Raw genomic sequence first — 19,037 nt, forward strand, 5'->3', positions numbered from 1 at the left:
CAGCTGCATATGAACAGATACGCCAAGAATCAGTTAAAGGAAAGTACTCTTTCCATCTGTACAGTTTTTTTTTAAAAAATGAATTGCATCCAGGGGTGTACCTAATAATAGAAATCCTTCTTTCTTCAGAGTAAAACCATGAACTACATCAATAATCAAGATTACGTATCTATATTGAGAGAGCTCAACAAAAAATTCAAGACATCTCTTCCATAAACAGTTTCTTACACTTTCAGAAACAACATCTACTTGTGCCTGGGAAAAAAGGGGTACTGATGAATTATGAGTTATTCACTCTGGGAAAGAAAACTTGACGCTATCTCCCTGTGAAACATACCAACCAAAAGTGTTATTCTTCTGAAAGGATCTCTTCTATAAGTAATTAAATTCCATGCAATAGCCAAAAGGGAGCCATTATATTAACCCTTAAATGAAAGATAAGTAAAATAAAGAAACAAATACACTGAAGTTTAATGACTCTCCCATCATGCGTACAGTCAACAACAGACACCTAAGATTCATGTACAGCAGACCCCCAAAACTGTTCTCTGCTCCCGTTAATCCTAACTACATACTTTACAGCAATTAGAAAACATTCCTCCCAGAAAGAAGTTTACTTGGATAGGGAGGAGAAATATTTTACTTTCTGAATACATCTAAATATTTGCTAAATTAACCTAAAAAAAACCCCAAACTGAATAATAAAAGGGAAACATAACAAAACATATTTTTATATATATATAAACTGATAAATTTTCACTGCAAAGATTTGTCATGAGAAAATTATCTATCCTGCTGGAGTCACAGGAATCCTATGAATTACAGAGAGATACTCAGACACTGCATATGCTTATGGTTGTTCTCAACATGCAGGAAACTGTGAAAACTGTATTCAATACTATGTAAACTATAGTCCTTGGGAACTCCAAGAAGAGAAGCATCACAAAGACCTCCACGGAGATCTTGCCTAAGCACAAAAATGGACAACCAACAAGAGAAAAAGCATTGATTTTTTTTTTTTCCTTTTTCCTCACACATTTAAAGACATTGCCATATAGAAAGCATCACGACAAACAAGAGCACTTCAAAGGAATACATACTTTTTTCCATTTGTTTGAACTTCAGTAACTGATTTATGAATCTGCAATGCATGCAAAAGTTGTGGAATTAATACTATGACATTACAGAATGACAGAACGGTAGGGCTTTAGAAGGAACTTTCAGAGATTATCTCGTCCAACCCCAAAGCAGATTCACGTAGAGCAGGCTGGACAGGAATGCATCCAGGAAATCCTCCACACCCTCTTTGGGCAGCCTGTACCAGTGGTCTGTAACCCCCAATTAAAGCACTTTTTCCTTGTGTTCAGGCGGAATTCCCTGTGTTCCAGTTTTTGCTCGTTTCCTCTTGTCCTGTCGCTGGGCACTACTGAAAAAGAATCTGGCCCTATCTTCTTGAACTGCTCTTTAGATATTTATAAGCATTGATGAGATCCCCTCTCAGTCTTCTCTTCTCCAGGCTGAACAGACCCAGGTCTCTCAGCCTTTCCTCATAAGATCATCTTCACAGCCCTCCACTGGACTCTTTCCAGTAGTTCCCTTTCTTGGACTTGGTAGCCATAACTGGACACAGTACTCCAGATGTGGCCTCACCAGGGCAGAGTAGAGAGGGAGGATAACTTCTCTTGACCTGCTGGCCACACTCTTTTTAATGCACTCCAGGATACCATTGACCTTCTTGCCTTCATTGCTGGCCCGTGGTCACCTTGTTGTCCACCAGGACTCTGTCTGCAGAGCTGCTTTCCAGCACGTCAGCCTCTAACCTGTACTGGTGTATGGGGTTACTCCTCCCCAGGTGCAGGACCCTACACTTGCCCTTGTTGAACTTCATTAGGTTCCTCTCTGCCTAACTCTGAATATTGTGGAACTCAAGGCTTACACAAAAGTGATCCTCACGTTCATGCCAACTTAAAACATGTCATCACTGTGTATACAGATGTAAATGTATAATATTAACTGTTCATATATATCTGAAGCAACGACTATAGAAATTTCATTTTATAACACCAGTAACAGAACTTAACACTTCAACATTTTACATGCTCATGTAAATACTGAGCATGTACAAAAGTACAAAAAGTAAGTACAAAAATACACTTGCTAGGAACACTCTACTTTAACTTGTCAACAACTGTGGCTAATTTTAAAGAGGCCATAAACTGAAATGCCAATTAAATCTGACCATTAAAGAAGCATCCCAGAAACAGCATTTTGAACAATCATATTCATGACATATTCCTGTAAGATGCAATGACAAGTATACTGAAAGTACACCCAAGCCCCTGTGGTATGAAGCTATAATATCCTACACATTTTCCAAAATAAAATGAAAAGCAGAATCCATACATTTCCAGAAAAGACTTTAAAATTTCCCTCATTCCATACAAACTGCACACACATCAAATAGATTAGTTATGTTCACAAGACATGGATGTTAAACAGTATTTTCTTGGATCACAGATCTTGTAACAAAATTCATTTCTCAGACACGCTTTTTATCAATTTAAGTGCTGCTCTGTCAATGTGTGGGAAACTTCATGATCATATTCATTCAACTGAAAGGAAACATTCCAGAAGGGAGAGAGACAGAGAATGTGAGCAAGCGCAGATGCTAATTCAGAAGACTGTCTCTCGAGAAAAATACATACACATAAAATACACTATATTTTAAATATATTTTAAGCAATCATCTTACAGCCTTTAGGGTTCTATATTTCATTTTTTTAAAAAAAGCTAACATTCTATCTGTTACCCTCAAGCTTTTCAGATGCATGACAATTCTGTTGTTTTATACAACCACCAAAAAAAAAAAAACAGTGGGAATTCTATTCTATTTTTTTTTAAGATCAATGCAAAATTTGAAATATTTAGGGTTATGCACATTACAGTTCAAAGTTCATATCAAGTGTTCTTTCTTCAGACTTTTTAATCTAAACCAAATTCAAGAGACAGGATTCCCCATATATTCTCAGTACACTTCTAAAGTAGTTGCGATGATGAGGTTATCAGCTTTTCAAAAAAAAGATAAAATAAGGAACCTTCCAAGATTAATTGCACCTGCAACTTTTCAAATAGTTTCTGGTAAGGTTCTTTCTCTTTTTTGAGCAGCCTGATCTTGATTGACAGCTTTGAACTTTAACTTCCTATAACAACTTCTTTAAATTTAGCTCTAAATATGATCCCTGTCTGAAAAATGTGATGCGCTGTTGAGAACCTTATTTGGCGAATTAGAAAGTCATGCTGTGGAAAATAAAAGATGCATGAGCGAATGTAAGGCATACAAATATGGACTGCAAAAATTTTAGAAAAATATTTGTTCGCTGAAGGAATGACAACAGAGCACTAAAAATAAACACTAGAAGTCCTCCTCCCCCTTTTTAATAGCCTGCCTGAACAGCCTTTCATTACTGAGTTAGTAAAGATTATGGCTGAGAAGATGCTGTTTTTATAAACTCCTCTTGTGCAGTTGCTATAAACCAACAAACACAGTGATTTAAAATCCTGTTTATCCTCAACATGAAGGTGGGTTCTATGTGTAGCACGTTTGCAGAGCAGTAGAACCAGAGTACACGAGATTAAGTGGATTCCTCTTCAAAAAGGGAGGAAAGCATTATACTATCTGGGAAGGAAAATGTCAAAACAATAAATACAGCAGATGTGCCATGCAAACTGAAATGTATCTATACAGGTATGGTTTATAATTCATTGAGTTTTGTTGGCTTGTTTTATAAATGCATGTTCCCAGACCATTGTATGCTGAAATAAAACAGTTGTACAAGACAGATTGATCAATTTTTACCCTCCATACTCATATCCATTTGGAAAATTTCACAGCAATTTCATGCTATCATCAAGTCAATCACTCTTCCAATATTGTATCAGGGGTACTGGAAAGTGAAACTACTGCATATATCAAATGAAACCTTGTTTGTACTTTGTCTACATAACTAATTTCTTTCTAAACAGTTCTTTTCAAAAGGATTTTGAAAAGGCTGATATCTAAAGAGCAACTGTTTTTCCTTCATCCTTGAATTTGAAGACTCTCATAAAAATATATGAGTCGCAAATATGAAGATAAACATACAAACAGGATATCTTAAAAGAAAATGTACTTTAACCCTAAAAAATTAAAAAACAAGTAGATTCTAAAGCGATCCCTAATGAAACAGAAAAAAAAAAAAAGAAAAGAAAAAAAAAAGGGCATAAATTTCAACTTCTGAATCTGGACTTAGACTAGATCTGAACAAGGACTGCTACAGAAAGCCGAAAGCTCTGGCTACTGTGTGAAGAAGCACTGGTAATTACTCTCAAAAAGTCAAGTAGATAATAATTTTTCTTAATAAGTTATCAACGGTATTGTCTATCAATAGAACTAAGTCATTTCACATGAAAGACTAAGAAAACCTCTCTTAGCTCCTGATCTACTCAATAGCAGATGCTAAATAGAGAGTGAGTGAGCTGTGAGAGTAAAGATAGAGGGGTTATGACTACAATAGCATGGGAAAATGAACAACTAGAACAATTTTCCCTCTGAAATAACAAAATTGATACAGTACTGTTTACTTCCTATCTTAAATTTGTATCGCATGATACAATTTAGTGATGAAGAGATGAGTGACATATACAGTGCCCAATCTTTTCACTAAAGTGTATGATACCCCCTCGCAAATGTAACACATCCCTTGTAACACTAATTTCACCAGAAGTGTTCATGAATGTGTCCTTTACCAAAGGGAAAAAGATAAAAACCACACAAAACACTTGACGCTTAAGACAGTAGAAACAGCTTCACAGAAACAGATAGTCATTATTTTTTTATTGAAAGCTGGATTCTCTTTTTGGGTTGTCACAGATGATCTAAATTTGGTCCCTTTTTATATTCTCTGCCAGTCTTGTTAACACATTCTCTCAAACAGCTTAATAGGAGAATTTTAATATGGCCCTACACACACTTATCCTGCCCTCAGAGCAGTATTTAGAACCTCTAAGAAATTATTTGCATTTTAGAACTGATGTTTGAATTAGCACTATGTTTAACAAGACATAGGAACAACACATAAAGCTGAATCCTATTATAATTACACAGGGTAATTAAAAGCAATTACAGGCATGCAGCATTTCTACTTTAGCTCCTTGTTCTCTGCAGTCATTTTGGATTCCATATCAAATACGTGATGATGGATTGTCTAACCTGATTTTAGCGATGCCATTATTTCAGTTCAGATTTAAACACATTTTTATTTTACCTGGAACAGAAGGTTGTACAGGTTGTATCAGCTCCGGCTGCTGGAGAGGATTGCCAAAATAGACAAACCATTCTTTTACCACAGGACAGGCTCCACCTGAAAAAGACAGAATTGCATCAGTAAGTCAAATATAAGTATTGACAGTAGTGTAAAAGTTGGAAGCAGTGATGATCAGGATTTTAAAGTAATAGAAGGCACTTCATAATGACTTGTTTGCTCAGCTTCTCTAAAAACAAACCAAGAAAAATTAGTTTTAGTATCTTTATGGCAAATCGTCAGAACAAATGAAGAGTGTTTGAATTATGTACTATAAACATGAGTTTGGAGTTGGGAACTGCTGCCAAAGAAGTAAGAACAAGAGCCTGTGGAAAGCATTTTAAAATGGCTCTCAGCCAATTTTAGGCCTTCCCATTCCAAGACAATTCAGGAAGCTGTGGAGGCATCTGGCATAGCTTAGGGACCAACATGAGCTACCGCAGTCTCTCTGGGCTGTCACACCGCCACATATGCAGGCAGTCCTTAATATGATTCTCCTCCCAACTTGCCCTGACATTTCCTGTGTCAGGGTTTGAGACAAAATCTTTATAAGGAGGTCTTGATGGCCATTTGAAAGCTGACAGCAATGGAGTCATCCCACCATCAGATGCAGAGCTTTTACAGCCTATTGTTCCAGACCTTTTATCTAGTATAAAGGGATTGTTTATGCATAATAGCTCAAGTGGCTTCCTACCCTCTAACCTCAACTCTGCTCCACCCCCCAGTAAAGGGTAAGGTGCCTCTTAAATTAAAAATTTCACTACTTGAGTTGTGCATCTAACTACTTGATGCTTTAAAATAATAATTAAAAAAAACCAAAAAAACCTCAAAAATGCAAATACCCTCAGAAAAAAAAATCAAGCATTTAAGAACTTTTGCAATGCAGTCTGTACAATTTCCAATAATCAGCTCATAATTATTCCAATGCAAGTTTTTTTTAAAAAACCCTTAATTATTGTTACAAATGGTGCTTCAGAATTCCGTCCAGATATTGCTTATGGTAACCATATCATATTGCCCTAAATTTCCACCCTCTGCAGTGTGGTAAACAGTATGAAGTAAACAGATTTAGCTAGTCCTGGGCACTTGGAATAGTGTTTGCAAATCTTTTCCAGGCAAATCTCAAAAGCTTTTTTTCCCCTTACTTTGTCCCTTTCCAGATTCACAGAATTGCATCTCTAACTCCTTCAAGCTCTCACCCAGTGCTGAAGCCACTGTTCTTAAAAATCCCTGCCTTTTATCATCAATTCCAATCACCCTGCACTTTACTGCACAAGTATTTCTGATGCCATATTATGAACTCTAATCAAAAACTCCACCTAGTTTAAAACGAACCAAACAGATCTCTCCAACGCTTTCCTTCCCTTCTATACACCACTCCAAAAAGTTTGTTCACATTAATTTCCTGATCACATTCATAGCTCAACACTGCAAACCACTGTTGGTATGAATGAACCAGTAGTGTGCTATGGTGCAAGGGCAGAAATTCCTCAGATGGAGTTCTAGTGTCAGGGGTAAGAGGAGGGGAGAAGAACATAACTAAATCTGTTTTACAACCCTGCATCTTCTTCCTTCTCCCAACGAAGGTGAGGGACTGAAGAACCAACAGCTGGACTATGAGAGACAGCATTACACCTGGCTTGCCATGGTTCACTGTTCAAAAACAGATGACATTAAGAAAAAAAATGAAAAATGCCTATACTAGGGGAAAAAAAACACAAACACCTTAAACTGCACATTTCAGTAGATGAATAGTCTCACATCTTGATTATAAATCATACCTATGATAACGCTATTTCAGGAACAAACCCCTACAATTTAATATCCCAAAGTCACTTTCAGAAAGATTCTGATGCTTTCGCATTCTGTTTTAAGATTTATTATGTCAATTACTCTGCTTTATTCAATCTATTCAGCTCAGCCTCCCAAATTTTAGCCTGGCTCCTTAAGGAAGCAAGCCTAATACAATTAGGACATCTGTCCTATAATTAATTCATGGATGCACTGCTGTTTCAGCTAAACCTGACGGAGAAGAGATTTCAAATGTATTAAATTCCTAAACATTTTGTGAAGCTGGTGACTCAGGTGACAGAGGGATCCTATTGGGGTACCGACTGAAGGGCAGGAAGGCCAAGTTACCTGTTGTATCCAAACAGCAAATTCATTCATCCAAATTTGATGGCAAATCAATATACAAGTAGCTATGGAAGAGCTAGAGCTGAATAAAATGGTAGATGGGATACGGGGAGAGCAGTAGACAATGGGGAACATACTTGAAAACACCGTATGCTGCAGGCAGGATTTGTAAAGGACACAGGGAGAAGTTAAGAGAATACTAGGAAGGAGCATGGAAATAGAAAAGCTTTGCTGAGGGGAAGCTAGTGGGTAGAGTCACTCTTTCCAAGTTCCACAATTCACAAGTTATAAAAATGTCACTTGATGCCAAATGCCAGTGAAACACTACCTTTGCATCACCCATCGAGCTCAAGCTCAGTAAAAAGAGAAGTCAACAGGAAAGCTCTAGTTTTGTTCTTTTAATCTATGTGAATGTTAGTACAGGACGTAGCACCACAACAGTCCTTTTCACTATTATAATCCATTAGTAACAAAAGTACATGACTATTCACATAAGTAGACAAACAAATATAGCTGAAAGCAACGTCCTGCAAACTGACAGCACATTAACACACCAAGAACAAAATGGAGACATGGGTACTAAATGCCAACCCTCCTTGCATGAAAATAGCTCTGGAAAAAAACAGTAACTTTTCAAACTCTTTTCCCCACAAGGCACACAGAGAATATCATCAGGGAAATTCAAAACACAGCAGTTCCTTTGTTTCAATAGATTCTGAACAACCTGTGGAACAACCCAGGCAGCCTAAGGAAAATTTCAACTATGTGCAAAACACCAAAACATGAGACAGTTGGAAATGCTGTTAATGTCTGCTACTCTACGCCTGCAACAATGCCAGCCCTCCTGAGTGGTCACTGGTGATAACTGGCAAAAATTCTGCTAATGGACTATTTTTTTTGACAGTGTCAAAGCGAGGGTCAGTCTGGCCTGCTAATGTTAGAACTGGGAGTGATGCCAGGACTTCCAGGAGCTGGCCACGGGCTTAGGCTACATTACACAACCTCCTAATTGGCAACAGCCATGCAGGTGCAGGTATTTCCACAGACTACACTGGTGCCAAAACCTGCCAGCTTTGTTCTGAAATCTCTGCAGACAAAAGAGAGCTTGGCTGGCCTATCAAGGTGCGTTACTGTTATTTTCCCCTCCTTCTTGAATTTTTCCAATAGTACTGTTTTTCTAGGAAAGGGGCTAAAAGTTGACAGTTTATATATCGCTACGGGCAATACTCCACTTAATGATCAGAAACAGCTCAATTAATTATAAAGATACTTTTAAAATACACAGGCAACGAATGCCAGGTTATCAGGATCACCATCAACACCCTACTTATTTTTGCAGGGACAAAAATAAGGCTGTGGTTCTAGTAACATTTCATGAGTAAAGGTACACACATGCTTACCATACCCCAAACTATGCCAAAGGCACAGCTTCATGAGCTTTCAGCAGCACTGCAAACTTTTACAGGTGCCCATCGATTTGCTCATTCCCACTCCCTGCCATTCCCTCGGGCTGTTTCACCGCAGCTGTTTGTGGCTACACAAAGAGTCAGGTGGGGAAACAGAACCAGGTTAGTTACCTGACTGCAAAAAAGGGAGAGAAGAGAGAGAGGGGCTATTTTCAGTATCTCAAACTAGGCCACCACGCAGCTGCACAAACTGCTGCACCAGCACAACAGAGACGTTGCACAGGGACTGAAATGAGTGGCTCTGCTGGAGAATTACTTAAACTGGCACTGAGAGCAAAAGAAATGCTGATCACACTGTGGCTTCAGGGAAAGCGGCATGGTTTATGTGGGTGATTTCAAAGGACATGACAAAAACCAGTTCCTATGGATTACTGGGTCTCTTGGGGACATTAATTCTACATTATATTACAACCTATATACAGTGTAGGTTACTTCTTCCCATCCTACCCTTCATCAAATTACAAAAAGTAGTCAACTTGACTTCATCTGAGAGAAACTGGCAGAGGATTCTACTTACTTTGTAAAGAACAGAACTTCCTTGTGGGTCTAGCAGCAAATTCATAAAAAGAAACACTGACATTTACTTATAAAATCCCATACAGTTTCTGATTAATGATCTACACTCTTGACTTACAAGCAACTATACACTGGAATAAAATACCAACCTATGAACTTCTAGCAAGAGACATGGTTAAAGCAGTTGGAGGTAGATACATGCACTAAAAAAATGCAGATTTAATAGGGGTGCCCATGCAGACACACTCTACCTACCTTTCTGGAAGGGTTAAGGATTGAGGGTGCACTATGATTTACTTTAGAAAATTATCTCTGGAATTTGAAGCATGAACTGAGAACAAACAATACAAGTTACCTATGGTTTTATTCTAAAATAATTTTCTTAAAAGACCTTTTTCACATCCAAATTCTATTTTCAACAAGATTCTAAATTAATGTTTCTGATTTCAATTCTAATCTTCTTCACTCGAGCACTACAAACACTGTAACACAAATGCAAATCTGCCTACTAACCTTCCATCTTTCAGCAACAATTGTTAATTAGAAGTTTTGGTCTGGGTGTTTCCAAAAACATCAATGAATATCCTGCTGCTTAGAGGAATAAACAAAACCCAACCAAGTTATAATTGTCTACAAAACTTAGAGGCAGTAGGCCGAAAAATGAAAAATGACAGATCTGCATGATTACTGCTGAGATTTCTGTTACTCTCTCCAAATGATTACGTAAAATCCGATTCAGTTTTTCCTATTTTTTTTCCTATTATGGCACAGCTTCAACATCTAGTTGCTGAAGGAAGTCAAGCACTTAATTACCTTTCTGTGCCTTTCTAAGCACATAGTTTGAATACTAGGTCTGATGGCGGTGCACTTTCATCAGTAGAGTGATTACCAAGGAAAAATCAACATATTAAAAAGAATAAAAGTTCAGTACATTTTTAATTTTCAACTCACTGCCTAGAAGACATTGTAGCTAAAGATAACATTTAACGTTAATGCAAGTCTTTAGAACACAGAATTTGTTCAAGGATGTGAATAAAGAATTACCTGTTTTAAAGCAGAAGAATGGAAGCACAGATACATATACCTGCTACGGAATCTATTTACACTACTGGATAAAGAAATCGTATTTTCTTGCACTTTGATGAAAGAACTAATAACCACTGGCACAACTACTTTCATTTGTGTTCCTACAATAACTATATTTGACTATCCACTGTTAAATTAAAATTGCAGACCTAAAATCAACAGAAGGTAAAACTGTAACAGTGCATTACTGTTTTGCAAAAGTGTATTACAACTCACTAATTCATTGGGAGTTACACTTAGCAAAGTAACATAAGGTTTCATATCCTCTCAAATTTTTAGAATCTTCTAAATCTCATTGTTTTGCTCAATCTTTTGATCATTAAGAACTTTCACAACTTCCCACTTAACAAGGAAAAACCTCAATTTTAAAAAAAAATTCTTTAAAAGCTCTGAAACTGAACAGCATGTAGAAAAACTGCAATTCCATTGTCACATTTTCTCTTGATTCCTTAAGAAGTACACTTCAGCTGCCCACAGTTTTTACCCTAAATGCCATGCTGATGTAGCCACTGAAACAATGTATTCAGGATTCCACATTTCAAAATTGAAAGTATACTTGAACAATGGTGTAAATAGTTTAATCCTTACCTTTTCCAGATTCCAACAAGACAGAATAAATATGCTGACGAGCAGGGCGGTAGATAAGTGCCTGTCCAGGAATCTCTGTATCACATTCATCTTCCAAGGAGTTGCTGCACTCAATCTCTCCACTACTCAGGATATTGAAGATTGTATAATTTTCAGATCGGATATGCTGTTCTTTAGCTAACTGTTTGTTCAAGGAAGGAAGAAAGCATTATCTCCAAAATTAAAAATTATTTAAAAGTAACAAAATGTATTCATTGTTCGAGGAAATGGCACTTTCTCTATCAGTGGAAATAGAGGGATTGGCCAGGGAGGGAACAAGTGCCTGTTCAAGAAACAGCAATACAGTATATTTTTAGACATCTATCTTTTGTGGACAGGAACCCCCACGAAACCCATCACTGCATTTTTTAGCTTCTCCTTGAATTCTTAAAACTCGAGGGGGTAAATGACAGTTTTTTAGAGAGTAATTATTCTTAAAATGAATTCTGAATGCAGAAATAGAAAAACAAGCTGCCCTCCTTTAGTCACCTGAAAACATATCTTCTCTCTTTAAATAGCGAGTGAAGGCATGACAAAACCCAAACTTTTGACTTTATTGCAAGACGAACTACATAAGGCAGCTCCATTTCTTTCCTGAGCTGATTTCGTATAGTTTACATTGTGGTGAAATTAGAATACTTAACTTCACCAAACTTTTACTTTGCAATAGCTCTTCTCCAAGAAAAGAAATACAATCTATTCTAGTGAGGAAATCCAGGTCTGCAGGCTGTTGCTGAAAAGCAGAATCACAGCATCACCCAGGCAGCATATTAACTGTGCACTGAATGCAGACACATCTCGCTGCAGCATCTGGCTACAAGCAACTTCAGGGACCAGCGGTCTGGAGCAGCTTAGATGCAGAAGCAACAAAGCTGCTCCCAGGCAGCACAGAATTTCAACCAGTACCACCTGTAAGCTGGACTGGCCAAGGGCAGAGCCGGACAGACTTTCTACTTCACAACATCAGACCAAAACTATGGGGGGTGTTCAAACAGCTGAGCAGAGCCAATTATTTCCATGGAGTGACACTAATAATAATTCTGCTGGACTCTCCATGCCGTGTGGTGAGGAGGCACTGAAGTCTCTCTGCTCCGCATTCCCTACATGTGCCACACTATGTCTTATTTGAGTTGTGCCATCTATGCAGCTATCTCAGCTTTTTTCCCTAGGAATTACCAGACCACTTGCCAGAGCCAAATTCACCATTTCTGCAGAAATCTAGTACCTGCAAACCTGGGAACTCAGCAGGTCAAAGCTGCATTCAATCACTGGGTCATTACTGATCAAAACTAATTCTACTGAAATATCCTAATTTCAGAAGAAATTCTTACATGAGCATAAAATCAGTGATAGGCTTCTGTGTACAATACCAATCAACAGACCATTTTCTTACAGCAATAAATTAATGGTTGCCCTGGAAGAAATACTTGAGTATCCCTAATAAACATAAACAATGTAATCTCTCAAATCTACTTTTGTATTAAACAAAAGCAGAGAGTTAAGTCTTCCTAAACATGATTTGAATGAAGCATTGAACTGTTTCATACAAACCACTGTCACAGATGTAATTTGAAAATACTAGTTTCTTGCACTTTGCAAATAAACTATACATCCTATGCACTGAAAAGAATACAAGCAGATTTCAAAAGTATTGCTGCATTCAATGCCGTATCTTAAAAATATTTCTGATTTACATGTACAGTCATCTAGAAAATTATGCTCCCTCCTTCCTGAGAGAAGCAGCAACCTGAGTCAACGTCCTCAAGGTTGGAACTGAGCTGTGTATGTCATTTACATGCAGTACAGATTATATGCAGAAATACACAGGTAAGCAGAAATACATATGGGCTTCAAAATATGAAGCAAAGCACACACATTATGCACACAAATATTTAAACACCTGTAACAAAAACAAAGGACAAGTTAACATGTCTACAACTTTGACTGTGATTTCCTTGGCTCAGACACTGGCTTAACATAGGATTTATTCAGCAATAGTGAGGCATTCTTCAGTGGAGTTCCTAAACGTTATTATTTTATTACAGCAGTAGCTCAGCATGACACTAGAGAACTGCAACCCTTCAAATGAAAGATCTAGCCAAGAAATAATGACCACTTGTCATAAAGACCACATGGTACATTCTCTTAAGGAGCAAGGATATTACCACTATTGTCCTGGCCATAATCCAACCAAGATAATTACATTCTGGCTAATTTTAACTTGCACTTCAAGCATAAACAATATTTTTCAACACTTTATTAGGATGTAGGGCTGTTGGTTTTTTTAAATAGCATATTCTATTTAACTACTACAGTCAAATGTGGCATGTATTGGATCTACGTGTGGTTAATTAAAAAAAACCAAATATATCTGCAGTTTAGCTGAAATGAGCATTGCATAGGTTACAATAGTTTTTAAATAGTTTAGAGTGTTTTTAGAAAAGGAAAATGTAGATTACAGGAGCACTTTAGAGTAATATGAGAAAACAGAAAAATAGTTTTTAAGAAAATGCTCAAGATGAGTAAGAGATAGAGAAAAAACCCAAACAAACTACTCTCTATTTGAAGTCTAACAAATAGGTACCTAAGAAAATAGGGAGTAACAGATGGCTAATACAGGGTTTAAAATACACTACCTTACATAGATTTTTTTTTTTAAATTAAATCTCAGTGTGTTATCTTAATTGCCATGAATTTACAGCATTGTACTCCAGACTTACTACTATTGCATAAACTCTGATGCAAGGTAGCTCAGTTTTCTATTAGCCGGGTAGGCTGCCCCAACTAAGATATCCAGGGAGACCCAATCCAACTGTACCTTTTCTCACCCCAACACCAGCGCATCTCTGACCATGTGGGAAGTCATAAGTGAAACTTGCTGGTGTAATCCTTTAAGGATTAACAAGCCACTTGAAGTGCTTTTGGTTCCTTTGGGGACAATGAATCTGAAGGATAATTAACCTGATCCAAAAATCATGAAATACGGATTTATAAGAAGTTTCTTCATTTCTTCCACAAGAGCAATTTCAACTTCTGCATTCTTAGCACAGCTCCCTTTGATACCTTGACTGCACGTGCCAGGCACAGCCAAGCAGACCGTTAAGCAGCTGTAGCTGACCTGTGGGTTCTGAAAGCAAAAAGCAAGTCATTACACCATGCAATATACGGGAAGTACATCTCTATGCCCAGCTATAGGCATATACAGAAGTGGCTCCCCATTATTTGACCTACCTGATGCTTCAGGGAGGAACCACTTTTAATTAAATGTGCCCCATCTGCCCTAATCGTGAATGCATGTAATAGTCCTAACCGTGGCTGTACTTAACAGACAAAAGACTTTGCTCAAGCAAATTAAATCAATAGGTTTGGTGTACTCATTACCAACTTCCACTAAGTAGTCATAGCAATAAAGCGACCGATAAGCTTTGAAAAACAAGGTACCTGAAAGATTTCTTTCTCTTGACACACAGCTGTTTGTTCTTGAAGGGAGAACATTTGGCAGTTTGTTACGTTGGGAGGAATCCATGGAGACTGCTGTCCAGGCAAAAGATAGGACTGCACTCCTCTGTAAAGTAATGTCTCATCTAATCCTAAAGGTAGCATCTCTTTCAACTGTTTCAGGCTGCTGTGTGAGCATGGAAGTTTTGAGATGTAATTTGCTACAGCTAGAATTATGTTTGCTCTTCTGTTGTAGCTGTTATTCTTGTTGGGACTGGTGACTAAACATTTATGCCAAAAGCCTTCCAACAAGCTTTCTGGAATAACATCGTTGCCAAGCAAGCAAGCAAAGAGAGGGAGGTGTGTTAAACTAAGACCCAACGCATGGCAAAGATCTTCTCGAGAGTACATAAGAGTGACCAGTCTGTCCAAACGGAGCTTCTCAATGGAAAAGTAAGGGCATGTATTATAGATGAGGTAGTCACTATCTTGCCCGAGAATTCCTATGCAGTTATGTTCCAAACCATACGTGGCCACCTCAAAGTCTGCCTCTAGCAATGTGCATACTGTTTTTTGACCAAGCAACTTTAGTGCATAACGTGTAAAAGTAGGCAAAGCTGAAGGAACAACAAACATTTCTCTCCCTGGTTGTTTCCTGTGAGTCTTGATAAACTGAAAAATTCTGGCTATTTCCTTGTTATTCTGCAACCTCCGTTTGATCCATTCATCCCTCTTTTTCTCTTCTACCACTCCATCAAAGTAAAACACCAACTTGATACCAGCTGCCATAAAAGCTTTAATAAAATCCTCTAGAATGGCGAGGTATTCCCGCCACTGTCCACCACATACCCAGTTTTCTGGTGTATACCAGTATCTAACACAACACATGGCGTCTACTACGATAACAGGGGGGAAATCGGGATGATCGATGCGATGTTTTTCTGCCATTTCTCTCAGATCCACCATTCTGCCTACATCGGGGCAAACTCTTGCCACAAATCCCTGCAAACCTCTAATTCCCATGGCTGATTCTCTGAAACCCACAGCGGTCTGAAAAAAAAGAAAAAGAAAAACAGCATTCTAAAACGCAATACTGAGAAAAGTAATAAAATTCTACAATCCAAAAAAAAAAAAAAAAAAAAAGCAGCTTGGTAACTGAAATGTTATTTTTCTGCTTTTTCTGATAGCTTGTTGTATAGTCCTAGGCTTTAAACAGTCTGAACCAGTTTTCTTCCCATCAACAAACCGGATATAAGTGCCCATTCACTTTGCCTTCCACTTCTGCTTTTTATATCAGTGAAAACTGTAAATATCAAAAGATTTTCACAAATATGACTTTTGCAATTTCAGAGTAATAGCATAAAATATAGAAAAGCATACATTGCTTGAAAAACAAGTATAGACATAATTAAAAGCTTTATAACATCTTAGCTGACTGTGCACAACATAGGAATTAATAGCTTGATTTTCAGTCTAAAAGTATATGAACGTCTTTAATTGAAGTCAGCAGAAAAAAATACTGAATAACTTTGGAAATCAGTCTTGTACCTTGATTGTGCAAAGGGCTCAGTTACCATCTGAGTTTACAGACAATAGTCCATTGATATGGCAACAGTTGCAATACCTCAACTTCTGTAACAGTTTTGGTAGTATCAGGTGTGCTTTGAATCAGAAATTCAATCCAATTTACCATCCTATCATTTGAAGACATAATTTTCAAGACCTGTTTAAGAATTAGAGGTTTACCTATATTTTGTGAATCTACAAATCTGACCATCAATAATAGTGAACTTAATACACTAAATGGCATTTATAACATGTACCGCAATTTTGAATCAATCTGTTTCAGAAGACACACATGCAAACATTAGCTAGACATTACATAATTAAAAATGGAATAAGTCTATTTTCAGTTTAGGAAACAGCAAAAAATTGAAGACGACAATCTCCGAGTTCCATGGCAGAACTTTATACAATACCAAATAAACGAATTTACATGTTCCATTCCAGAGACAGACATTTGCGGGATAACATTACAATGTTGATGACCTCCATTTTTATTTCTAATAATGTCAGTGCAAAGAATTTTGGCATACCCTGTAGGACATAAGTGCTCCTTCCCCTACTACAGCATCATTTTCCTTTTGTTTTGAAGGACCCTCTAATGAAAAATTGAGGTAACAAGCCCCATCAAGCTTTATTTTCTTCTTTATTCTCAGAAAATCTGTTCTATTTTTATTTTAATTTTACTTGAAAGTCAAACCCCTTCTCAGTCAAACATTGAAGAAATTCACTATGTTTTAATTAAACAAGTACAATTTTTCCTGTTTTTCACACTGCTAATTTCTGACATTTCAGTTACAGATTGTCTCAGGAGTGTTACATTACAATATACAAACTTACGGTATACAAAAAGAAAAAAAGGAAGTTGAATTCACAAAAGTACTGTGAATGGTCAGCTTTTAAAAGTATTCCTGCATCCTCAGCATTTACGTATCTCAATACCCTCCAGATACAGGTTTGAATACCATCCTCTTTAATCATAGAATGTTTTGGATTGGAAGGGACCTTTAGAGGTCATCTAGCCCAACCCTCTTGTAATGAGCAGGGACATCTTCAACTAGATCAGGTTGCTCAGAGCCCCATCCAGCCTGACCTTGAATGTTTCCAGGGATGGGGCATCTACCACCTCTTGAGCAACCTGTTCCAGTGTTTTACCACTCTCATTGCAAAAAAATTTCTTCCTTATCTAATATAATATGAAATAAATATAAAATAAAGCTGAGCACATACAGTAGACCACATTGTTGTAGAAATCAGAAATAAGCATGTATAAATCTGTTTCATTGCTGCACATTGATACAAGGTAGGTCACAGTTCTCTCCATGATGCTACTTCCAGTGCTACCTGGGTGCCCTTAAGACTCCAGCCATTTGCTTTTCCAAGAAAGCTGCACCTCTGATTCCAAATAGTTTGAGCACCGGTAGGTGATTGGGTTTTGTTACTTTCCATGGAGACCGAGCAATGGGTGTGAAGGTCTTTATCTTTCAATCGCTAACACATGGGGTTGGACTAAATGATCTGAGGTTGCTACACAAAGGCAACAACCATGGCAGGTCTTACCTCTGCAAAAATGCACTGTGTCCAAGCAAGTTTTGGGTAGAATCTGTACTGAATTATAATGATAGTGGCTACATAGTAACCATAGCGCAAGAAGTGCTAGTAAATAGCAACTTACTAGCTATACTGTGCTGTAATATGTGGAAAGAAAATTTTCCCACCTCCTCACACCTCTATTTGAAGCAATCCTCTTGCCTAACAATTTAAGCAAATATATGATGCAGAGATTATCAGAAAAGCTTCCAGTATTAGTTTAGCTTAATCAGTAGCAAGTTTGCACCCAAACACATAAGCAAGCACCTTGGCCACTTCTGGCATTTTCATATTACTATCAAACACATTCACTGAAAATGTAACAAAAAATGCAGTTTATATTCTGTCAACCATTCTGTTTCACTACTAAACAGTAACAGTCATGTTAAGGAAATTGCTCTCTAATCCATCACAGTAACAGAAAAGAGAACAAGTAAGATCTACTGACTTGACAAGTACTTTCACCAGATGCACCTCAATAAAATTGGCAGAATCAGCACTAAAATGTTTTATGTTGTAAGTTTCCCAAGAGTGGAAAACATACACATTCTGTGCAACAGACGAACAGTTTAGGGTTGGATGCTTATTTCTGATGTTACTTGTGTGCAATGGAGACCTCAAATTACCATAGGATATCAATTGCATTACTATCAAGTGCATGAATCTGCAAGGGGGAAAAAAAAAAACCCAAACCAAAACAACTTTCTCCACAAACTGAAATATTCAAAAGCATTGTGTTTTATACAGACACAAAATTTCAGAGAGGGGCCCCCTACAGCAGCTGATAATAGGGCTAAAGTTCATCTTGCCAGCAAGCAACTATCACGATACAAATTTTATTATGCCCATAGTAACACGCAGGATTGCAACGACAGGCTGTCAGCAGAAACCCTCAGAACAACCACTCCAGCCCTGGCAAGAGCCCTGCAGCCGAGGCCCACAGCACAAGGGACGAAGGAACAAAGTCGTCCACTTCCGACCTGCAGCAGCCCAGGGACAGGCCCGCGTCCCCCCGCTGCCCTGAAGGGCCGCAGCCTGTCCCAGAGCCGGGACAGCGGGAGCCCGCCGGCAGGTGAAGGGCCGGCGGTCCCGCCCGCCGCTGAGGGGAGGGCTGGGGCCTGCACCGGGACACCTGCGAGGGCCGCTGCCTCCAGCCCCGGGAGGGCCTCGGGAGGCCGTGCGGTACCCAGACGGCGCTGCCAGCCAGCACCGGGGCTGTCGGTCACGCTCATCCCCGGCAAGCCCCCACGCACCCCCCGGGCCGTTAAAGGGCCGC

General features: G+C 38.3%; 1 protein-coding gene across 1 annotated transcript in view; it reads right to left on the reverse strand.

The window, feature by feature from the left end:
* The window catches only part of FAM120B (family with sequence similarity 120B), a 51,325-nt gene extending 35,669 nt beyond the window's left edge, over window positions 1-15,656 (reverse strand). Inside the window, exons 1-3 of the mRNA XM_014950432.1 lie at window positions 14,612-15,656; window positions 11,132-11,312; window positions 5,304-5,399 (exon numbers count right to left, since the gene is read on the reverse strand). Of these exons, the coding sequence (XP_014805918.1) occupies window positions 5,304-5,399; window positions 11,132-11,312; window positions 14,612-15,631 (1,297 nt within the window). The 5' untranslated portion in view covers window positions 15,632-15,656. The remainder of the gene's footprint in view (window positions 1-5,303; window positions 5,400-11,131; window positions 11,313-14,611) is intronic.
* Window positions 15,657-19,037: the final 3,381 nt, after the last annotated feature.

This window comes from Calidris pugnax, unplaced genomic scaffold (assembly GCF_001431845.1).
Source record: "Calidris pugnax isolate Ruff unplaced genomic scaffold, ASM143184v1 scaffold24, whole genome shotgun sequence".
NCBI lineage: Eukaryota > Metazoa > Chordata > Aves > Charadriiformes > Scolopacidae > Calidris > Calidris pugnax.